This window comes from Crassostrea angulata, chromosome 8 (genome assembly GCF_025612915.1).
Source record: "Crassostrea angulata isolate pt1a10 chromosome 8, ASM2561291v2, whole genome shotgun sequence".
NCBI lineage: Eukaryota > Metazoa > Mollusca > Bivalvia > Ostreida > Ostreidae > Magallana > Magallana angulata.
In genome coordinates this window covers 36,794,379-36,805,390 of record NC_069118.1, presented here as the reverse complement: position 1 = coordinate 36,805,390, position 11,012 = coordinate 36,794,379, and the positions used below count along the sequence as shown (strand labels likewise).

General features: G+C 31.8%; 1 protein-coding gene across 1 annotated transcript; it reads right to left on the bottom strand.

The window, feature by feature from the left end:
* LOC128159670 (ADP-ribosylation factor-like protein 8A) lies at positions 1–10,951 on the bottom strand. The gene is made up of 6 exons (XM_052822840.1): positions 10,749–10,951; positions 5,303–5,383; positions 4,836–4,909; positions 3,590–3,751; positions 2,754–2,824; positions 1–1,534 (listed from the first exon to the last, which is right to left on the bottom strand). The coding sequence occupies exons 1-6, from the start codon at positions 10,869–10,871 to the stop codon at positions 1,488–1,490; spliced, it is 558 nt and encodes a 185-aa protein (XP_052678800.1). The 5' UTR covers positions 10,872–10,951; the 3' UTR covers positions 1–1,487.
* Between the last annotated feature and the right edge of the window lie 61 nt (positions 10,952–11,012).

Sequence of the window (11,012 nt, the reverse complement as noted above, 5' to 3'; positions counted from 1 at the left end):
TAATATACTGATAAGTTTTATTATTATTAAATAACATAGAAATATATCAATGTTTCACACATTAACAAAACAAAACATACGCTGATGAATCACTGCCAGTTTGTATGACGAGAGGGAAAAGTGACCGGGCACACTATTGTTCCCATCAGATACCATTTTGTATCACTGGTTACTTTGAAAATAGGATGACATTTAAACAGTTCCACAAATCATCTTGTTATAAACTCATGTCATCTGATAAATTATCTTTTAATATTTTAGAGTCAGGTTTCATTGATTTCAAAGTTCAAGGATTGATAATCATATAAAGACAATACATTAATGAATTTGATAAGCTTCATAAGAGTACAATAGCTAGTGCTTTGAAAATCTACTGCAAGTGTCAAAAGTTGTACAAATAAATATATAGAAAAGAGAGGAGAAAAATAAGAAGTTTTTGTTTTGTTTATCAGAGAAAATGTATATATAATTATGCTCTTCTTCAAAATATACAACCAATGTTTAAGTGGATGATTTGCATATCTCAATCAAATCTTTATAAAATTCTTCTCCATTAATACAGCATTCAAGTATTCATCCTGACAGAAAAGTTTGTAAGAATCATTCATGACTGACAAAGGCATACAATAAATACAATTTTAAAAACTTTAAAAAAAAAATGAAAAGTACTACATTCAGTAAACAAAATCTCCACATCTTTGTCAGCATCACTAACTACACATGTCAATGCCACTATCACTTTCTTCCTATTGCACATTTATATTTGAATGAGTTTCATCCTGAAACACCTACTAATGTGTCTAGTTTTAGCACATAACCTAGCCATGCATTTCTCAGTAGCAAAGAGCAGTTGTGTGAACTAAATGAATGTATCATTCTTTTTGTTATGAAAAATACATCTTACACCCAGACAAAATACACTGAGAATTAGAACAACACTGTTCCTTTGGAATGATACACTGGAAAATAAAGTACACTGTGCATTTCCCAGGGCCACATCAATAACTTGTAATGTTAATGCTCCAGACAGTAACAGACCTTGTACACATTTACCCACACTCTTCATACAATTAATTCTCTAAACAAACAACCATCATCCACTTACTATCTTTACAAAATGAAATCAAATGTCCTCACACACACACAGCTATGTTTTGCATTCAAATATGTATAAAGCAATTACAGTGTACATTTGTACAGGTTTATATTTTAAAGACATTTCTGAATATCATATGTATTCAGAGTAAAAATGCTTGTTCAGACAAATGTTTCAAATAATACACAACATCTATTTTTTTTTTCATATAATATATCTTAAACAGTGCTAAATACCCACAATAGAAATTATTACACATATCAACATAAAAGTTGAACTTGGGCAAAGGGATGTAACCCTGTTTTCTAACTGTAATAAGGTACGGTGAAACTGCTGTCCATAATGCATTGGTTCTATGGAAATAACTTAAGTCCTGTTTGAAAAATTCAGCTTATCGTCCAGATTTAGAATGTTGTATTAGCCACTGAAGAGTAATATCTGTACAAAGAGAAAAGAATGGTTACATATATCCAGTTATGATAAACACTCCACAAACTAAGATTTCATTGATAATATTAAATCTAAATATCAGTAATGATGAGGACTGGTAAGGGGACAAAGGTTATTCAAATTTTGAATCCCATCATTCCTTTAAAATCCAAAGAATAAATAAAAGAAATGAAATAAAAATAAAAACAGAGATAAAGTTTAAAAGAACACATCGCACAAGAAATTCATGGATTTTTTGAAAGAAAGATGCCATATTTTTGTTTCTCATATGAAAATACAGTAGACAACGAGGAAAAAACTATGATTGTAGAAAGAATCACGGTGGTCATTTTAGGAGACAACATGATATTGAATCTTTTACATTGGAGCTAACAAGGAATTAATAAAAGTTGATCAATACTTAATACAGTTTAGGTGAATGCTTGCATGTTAAGTACAGTTTGACGTCGCCGGTGGGTTTTGGTAACTCACGATGAATATTATTTTTTTCTATAAGGCTTAAAAACAAAATTTGGTTATATCTAGAAGACTAAAATAACAGAAAACCTTAAGACTGTTATTAGTTGATGTTTATTACTGCATATTGTGGTCAGGGTTAGCAGCTGATGGGTCAAGGCTAGTAAGAATTATTGAAGTAGTCAGACTTGTCTAGTGGCTGAACAAGTTAACATTGAACCCTATTTCACGAATTTTAATCATGCAGATTTTTGCAATTGATAAATATCTCAGGTAAAAGTGCATTTTCATTCTCTTTAACTGTCTATAATTTATATGCTGCAAATTCACTCATTATACTAAAACCAATTGGTATATTACATTGTTACAACCCCCCTACAGGCATGAGAAACAGTATCACACCATGAATGAAGTAATTACAATGTAACTTACTAAAGCTTTCAAACACAATGCCATAAGATTTCATAGATGTAATTTGTAAAACCTTATTTAATGTATTGATACAGTCAAGCTATATGATATTATAAGTATATACTGTTGATATACAACCAAATATCAATTACAAGTAGGTATACAGGATTTCCCTAGCTGCTGCATCCGCATATATACATATACACCAGTCCAGTACATTTTATTTTGTTTAATAATCATTTTGACTTTCTACATGTACATATTTTGTAAACTGTAAGCCTTCTGGACCCAGATTGGAACAAAATCATCTTATATCTTTATCATTGATTTATGTACTTACCAATATTTTCTTTTTCTTTACAAGATATAGAATAACAACATATTTCTCGGTCTTGAATGGCTGATAAATTCCTGTAATACAAAAATCATTGTTCAGTGACTTAATCATTATAAACAAAGGGTCCAGGCCTTAACATTAAAATTGCTCAATACACCTTGAAAAAGTTCTTCAAATCAGAAAGCAGAAAATTGTGTGATTGTCATAGATAGCATTATGCATAAGAAGTAATGTATACATGTAAAATAGGTGAAAAAGTATTAATTTTTGGATAAAAATTATGATTTTCAAATATTTATTTCAGTAAATATAAACAAAAGCTCCAGTTGGATTCAAACTCAGGATCTATGGTTCACGAGCCTGACACTTTAACTACTAAGCTATGATGATATTCAACTAAATCAATTGACTCAAACAATTCAACAAAACATTTAAATTGCCATCTTGTGACGTGGTGTCTTAAAAAAGTATGTCTTGGTGTAGTAAGGTACCTTTAGCTGAATATGATTTTTAAGATGATTTTCCACAGACTCAATTTAGAAGAAATCACCTGCCATCAGTGACCATATTGTTGGCAACATGCCTAAATGTTCCTTCATTATTCAACCAATTTCAATTAGGAAGCATTGTTTTTATGAGGATTTTTCATTTGTTATTGTGATATCGTTTGGATTTTCCACTCTTTATTTCTGCATATCACTTTTGAAGCTGCTCAAAGAGATTGTTCTTGACCTACAACATGGCCACCAATGGTAGGCAACTCCTGCAAAGCTGTGTCTATGGAGAACTCTATACTGTCTAGCACATGATTTCATTAAGTTCTGACAGCTTTAACTTACATCCTCTCTATTAATTCCTTTTCATCTAGAGCCCCTGGTAAATCTCTTTTATTGCCGAGCACTAGAACTGGAATACCCTGTAGCTGGGGTTTGTCCAAAAGATGATGAAGTTCATTCTTTGAGGGTTCTACTTTGTCATGGTCTGCAGCATCTACCATATAGCTACAAGATAAACACAAAGAAATCATGTGTATGGTATATACTTATGATCTAGGCTATTTAGGCTTTTTACATACCCTGGATAGGTTAGAAAGGTATTCATTCAAAAGATCACATACCAAATTTATTAAAAATTTTGTCTAACAAACACTGTGCACCCCCTTAAAATTGGTTTACTGAACCATATCTAGACTATCTATAAAATTACAAATAACTGAATGAGAAATTTAGAACAGAAAGACACAAGACATTTATAGAATCAGATGAAAATAACCAAAGAAACTGCAAGACAAGAAAACAGAAGCTAAATACCAATCTTTACTACAAAGTGTACACAATTATTTGCCATTACTTCTTCTGCTTATGTACAGTGGTATATTATGCCATGTCTCATTCAAATACCCAAATTACAAATGGTGTTTATAGTGAAACATAATGTCAAGGAGTTTATCCTGATTGAAAAATAGCCAAAAGTTTACAACTTTAACATACAGATACTCGATTTCGAAAAACAATTTGATAACCCTTCAGTGATATATACACCATTTCATAACTGTAAAATCAACACTACAAAAATACCCCTATATAGTGTAATCTTTCTTAATTTAAAGTCACCTACAGGATTCAACAAGAGCAAAAATTAATTTTCCTCGATGAATAAAAATATCAAACATCACCGAGTACCGGTATACATTAGGAAAACAATGATTTGCTGACCGGGGATTTCCAGTGTTGACAATACACATGTATCATCAACAGTTCATCCATTCACAGTAAACAGTTACCCTGATAATTGTTAAAATAGACTTGATAAATGCAACCGGCACACATCATAAAACAGCTGAAAAACTGATAGATAGGTACATGCATGATAAGATAGCCAGTGGCCATAAGATAGCATATGATAATTTTATGGAATACAATACACTTCATTATTTGTCAAAGTTAAATCTCTCTTATATAACTTTATAAATTAATTGTATATATGACTGTAGGAATGATGAGTGAAACCATCAGCTATCATCTAATTAGTTACATGTACTTGTACATGTATTTTAAACCAAAAATGAAAACACAAAAAACTTACACAATAGCATTGACCCCTCGGCAGTATCTCTCCCACATAGTCCTAAATCTCGGTTGTCCTCCAATATCCCACAGCTAATGGTGAAAGTAAATACATGTATTGATGGAAGTAACTTTGTATCAAAAAAAGAGTTAGCAATTAATTTAACACTATTGTAAATTGGAAAAGAGGATACTAATTTAGTTTCATAAACTGAACTTGAAACGTTATACTGTAGATTCCTTATTTATTTGCGAGTACTTAATTCCAGGATTCAGCTGTTCTCCATCAAATCACGATAACATAAAATTGTGAATGCTGAATTTTTATCACAGTTTCATGAAGGTTATATATGTCCAAAAAATAAAAGCAATATTTTAAAATTTGTGAGATATATGCTTCTTGCGATTTTACACTGATATTAATTCCTTGTGTTTAATTAGGAATCTACAGTACCATTTGCAATTAATAATATGTTTTAGCCTTACCTTTATTGTAACATTTCCTTTTGTAATCTTCCTCATGTTGAAACCTACAGTGGGAATCATGTCTTCACTGAATTGCCCTGACTATGAAAAAGAAAGAAAAATCAGTAATGATCGATTTTATGTATCACACATCACTCCCTGCATTATGTCAATGCATTAAAGCTGATACTGACAGCTCAATATCTATTGTACAAGTTGGTACAAATCTCCCAAATGGGTTACAATAATGAAACAATACCCTCCATAATTCACGTCAGCAACTTCCATCACTTGTAGCAGTTAACACCTAATTACAGTAAAATACGGTTATAACGAACACGCTTATAATGAATTGATGCTTAGAGCGAAATGATTTTCATTCCCCGTGACTTTATTACATATTGTAAACTTGAAGGATATAACGAATTACGCTTATAACGAAGTAAAATTGCCCGTCCCTGGGACTTCGTTATAGGCGTGTTTTACTGTATTCAGGTTCCTTGCCAGCTACAGTTTTGTGGATCAAATAATATTTAAATTACTTATCTAAATTTGATCTATCTTTCTTATGATTATGTAGTGATTTTCAAATGATAGTATAGTATATTTGCTTTCATTTTTTAAGACTTTATCTAGTTTTTTTTAATTATCATCCTCCAGATAAGTAACATGATGCAGATTTGCAGAAATGTTATTATAAGCTTTCAGAAGACTCTTAAAAAACTCCCTTATTATAGCAGGTTCAAAAAATGAAGGTTCAAATTAAATAAACACATCAGCTGGATATATAGCTAGAATAAACCAAAGTAATAAAATGAAATGCACTTCAATGGGAACAATTCATTTGAGGGATATTCAAGCTACGAAAGTTAACCATTATATACATGTAAGAAAGTTTCGCAAGGTTCGCAATAGCCTTATGATCATTGTGAATATTCTTCTCTTGAACCAGTCATTAAATGTCTGGTATTTTATTTTGCAGATAAATTGGTGTAGATGTTCAAGTAAATGATATAATTGGGACTAAGTTAAGGATCTGGAGATTCTGTGTTGTTTCTGTTAGCCAGGTCACGACCAGTTGCATGTTTTTCTATCTTGTGTTCTTTGTCAGTTTCATCATGTTTTTTTTTTTTATTGTTACCTTTATGTTTCAGTGAATTGAGTTGTTCCTTGAATACAAAAATCACTTTACAGTCATATCTTTGGAATAAAACAAGTTCTGCTGTTTTTATTAAAAATAGCTGATTGAAGTCCAATAACGGAGTCAAATGAAGTCAAACTTAAACCCACTCCTACCCAAACAGACTTATAATCAATTGGTCCAGGGAAAACAATAATACCGTATTTCACGGAATTTAGGTCGATACGGTTTATTGGGCGAAGGAGGCCGTTTTCAGCCATAAAATAAAAACATAGGTAATCACAGATTACAAAGCTCACCGAGACGAGGCATCAACTTTATGAGGCATCACCTTTAAAACCACCTTTATCATATGATATGAAAATCATAGTTAATGATCTTGGATATTCATGGATACTGTTTTGACACAATATCGTATATCATATGTAAAAAAATTGTATGATAATCCTATGTTCATTTCATACATTATTATAAGATACAATGTTTATCAATACAATAATATAAAATATGATATTGCATCCAATGATACTTACAATATATATCATTTAATACAATATAATACTGTAATAAATATTGATGCAATATGATTTTGTAACATATAATATGACATTGTATCGTGTTATACATTATTGTATTTAATCACATAATACAATATCATAATATCTAATATAAATACAATATAGCATTATTTGAAACTATATCATATCACATAATACATCACAATATTGTAACATATGATATTAAATTGTATAATATAGTATAATTTTGTATTGTATGATATTGTATCATATTTGATACACAATATTGTATCATATGATACAATATAATTTGATAAAACATTGTTTCATATCATATGATACAATATCATCTGATACAGTACGATATTATATAATACAATATCATTTTATACAATATCATATCATATGATACAATATCATATTATACAATATCATATTATATGATATCTTATAATATCATATAATACAATTTCATGTATTATATTACAATATATTATATAAACCAATATCATATTAAACAATATTGTATCATACGATATGCTATAATTATAATATACAATATTGTATCATATGATACAATATCATATATTGCAATATAATATGAAACAATATCATTAGATAAAATAATATATTATACAATATCATATTCTACAATATTGTATAATAATATACAATACTATACATAACAATATCATAATACAATATCATATAATAATGTACAAAAAAATTGATACAATATCATATCATATCATATAACTTTTTACAATATAATGTATGATATTACATTGTATCATATAAAACAATAGTGTATCATATCATAGAATACTATATCATAGGAATCATGTTAAATCATTTAACAACAAACACATATATCAAGCAGGTTTGAGTGAGGTAGGAGAATTTTTAGCATCCTTGATAATGGAGATCAGGCTCTGCATCTGAAGCTACCTCTGCAATTCATTTATATTATAGTTAAATCAATTATGCAAGCTATTATCTATAAAACATGTAACCTGTTCCAAAAAACTAAACCTCATCCAGCATCCGAAACCTATGGCTCAGATTCAGCATTCAAGCCTGTCAGATGCATCAGTATCATGAGATGCATCATCCCTGCAAGTTTGGTGATGTAAGGACCAGTAATAACTAAGATATAATCATCAGAGGGCACCTGCTCTAAAAACTTTAACCAGCTCTTAAAACCTTAACCTTATCCAGCATCCGAAACCTATGGCTCAGATTCAGCATTCATGCCTGTCAGGTGCATCAGTATCGTAAGACGCACCATCCTTGCAAGTTTGGTGAAGTTAGGACCAGAAATAACTAAGATATATTTTTTAGCATCCTTGATAATGGAGATCAGGCTCTGCATCTGAAGCTACCTCTGCCATTCATTTATATTATAGTTAGATCATATATGCAAGTTTGAAATAGTGCTATTACCTACATATATTAAACATGTGACCTGTTCCAAAAAAACTAAACCTCATCCAGCATCCGAAACCTATGGCTCAGATTCAGCATTCAAGCCTGTCAGGTGCATCAGTATCATAAGACACACCATCCATGTAAGTTTGGTAAAGTTAGGACCAGTAATAACTAAGATATGATCATCAGAGGGCACCTGCTCTAAAAACTTTAACCAGCTCTTAAAACCTTAACCTCATCCAGCATCCGAAACCTATGGCTCAGATTCAGCATTCAAGCCTGTCAGGTGCATCAGTATCATAAGACGCACCATCTATGCAAGTTTGGTGAAGTTGGGACCAGTAGTAACTTAGAAATGGCTATCAAAGGGCACCTGCAACAAAAACTTTAACCTGCTCGAAAAACCTAACTTCATCTAGCATCCGAAACCTTCGGCTCAGATTCAGCATTCAAGCCTGTCAGGTGCAAAAGTATCATAAGACACACCATCCATGCAAGTTTGGTGAAGTAAGGACCAGTAGTAAGTAAGATATAATCATCAGAGGGCACCTGCTCCAAAAACTTTAACCAGCTCTAAAAACCTTAACCTCATCCAGCATCCGAAACCTATGGCTCAGATTCAGCATTCAAGCCTGTCAGGTGCATCAGTATCATAAGACACACCATCTATGCAAGTTTGGTGAAGTTTGGACCAGTAGTAACTTTGAAATGGCTATCAAAGGGCACCTGCAACAAAAACTTTAACCTGCTCCAAACACCTTAACCTCCTCCAGCATCTGAAATTCATGGCCCAGATTCAGCATCCAAGTCTCTCAAGTCCATTAGTAGGTCCAGATGCATCATTCATGCAAGTTTGGTGAAGATAGGACAAGTAATAAGTTAGATACAGGACCTGCAACAAAAACTTTAACCAGGTCCGGACGCCGACGCCGACACCGAGGGTATAGCATAAGCTCCCCCCGACTTCGTCTCGGTGAGCTAAAAAAGTATAAATAGGTCGACTTCGAAGAATTGGTCGAAAAATTACGGCTAGTTCTAATGAATAAATGGTTTAAACCAATAACGTTATCATATAGTAGCCTTTAATCTTATTTCACAGTTTTAAACAAAAGGGAAATAAAATGTATTTCTTGAAAACATCGTAAGAAAATGTCTGAAATTGCGTCAAAATTTTCAAACCAAATAATTCAGTACGGCCGGTTTTAATTTAAGATCGTTTTTTATTACTTCCCTGCCATGTGTACAAACTGGTGTTAACTGGGGGATAGTTACCTAGCCTGGAGGCATGACTACGGTAGCACATGCCACCCTGTGTCTCTATGTGACTTTTTACTGTGCATATACACACGAGTCAACCTCTGATCTTATTGAATCCTGCAGGCATGAGTAGCACGTGCCGAGAGTTCAACTGTGTATAAATAAAGTCAGCGCTACCCAGACTGATTTCAGAGACACCTGGCTAAAATTTCATCGAAAGTTTTATGTTGAATATACAGAAAAAGACTTGTTCATGTATTCTATTATGAAAACAAATTGGTTTTTTTTTTATTTCTACCCGACGATATTTCCCCCCGTAATTACCCTTTGTACGGTTCTCATTTTACTTTTACCGCGCGAAATCGATTTCCTGTTTATCGTAAGCACACGATCAAAATGCATGACAGCATTTAATGATTCAGTCAGTGATCTAAGTAAGAAATGTAAGAAGAAATAAATCGATTTACATTTAATTTTGTTTAAATGATAAATTACTACAGTATATTGATTAAAATCCATACGATTTTTACACAGAAATTCAAGCAGTATTACAGTAAACACTCATGATTTTATTGGAGGGTTGCATAAACTTTTGCAAAATTCCAACCAAAAAAAAAAAAACATAAATTGGGCGAAGCGATGAATAGGGCGAGGTCCACATGTCAGGGGGAAAAAGTATCGACCTAAATTCCGTGAAATACGGTACTTGGATTGTAAACATAAAAGATAATCTGTTAAGGTTAGGTTTTGATATATTTACAATAATTAAGAAATTATGAGATAAATGAATGTGGATTTTTGATAATATACTGTCATCTCTTAAAAGTAACTATTTATAGTCAGATACCTAATCTGACACCAAGTAATGAAGTTATTATACTGATTACACTGGTATCAACAACAAGCATAGCATAACATGTTACAGTAGGTATTGTGTGAACCAGTTTCATAAATTTATCTTTCATTAATGTTTTCGTTTTACAATCTTCATAACAATAACGTAAAAAAACTTTCGACTTTTAAAAACAAATAATAGTGTGAAATATGCACGTAAAACACATACAACAGAAGATTGATAATTAAAATTCAGTACAAAGCAAAGGAGGCGGAGATAAACACTCACGGCTATAACGTTAACGAAAGTTGTTTTTCCTGAATACTGTAGACCAACCAACGTCAACTCCATTTCCTCTTTCCAAAATAAACTTTTGATCCAATCTAAAATTCTCTGAAAGAAGGCCAACATTTTGTCTGCAAGTCGATATTACCCAAAACCCAATAATTTTTCTTCCTTCGACACACAGACAGAATAATCACATGACAAAGGGCAAGGTCGGTGTACTGATTTTTACTAATAATAAAAAAGGGGCGAAACGAAAATATTTAA

What these genes read in the sequence shown, in the direction of transcription:
- LOC128159670 (XM_052822840.1), bottom strand. Translation starts at nt 10,871, where the DNA reads ATGTTGGCCTTCTTTCAGAGAATTTTAGATTGGATCAAAAGTTTATTT. An exon ending in CTTTCGTTAACGTTATAGCC is followed by an intron (nt 5,384 to 10,748) that starts GTGAGTGTTTAT and finishes TCTTTTTCATAG; the next exon opens with TCAGGGCAATTCAGTGAAGA. An exon ending in AAGGAATTAATAGAGAGGAT is followed by an intron (nt 2,825 to 3,589) that starts GTAAGTTAAAGC and finishes TTTGTATTACAG; the next exon opens with GAATTTATCAGCCATTCAAG.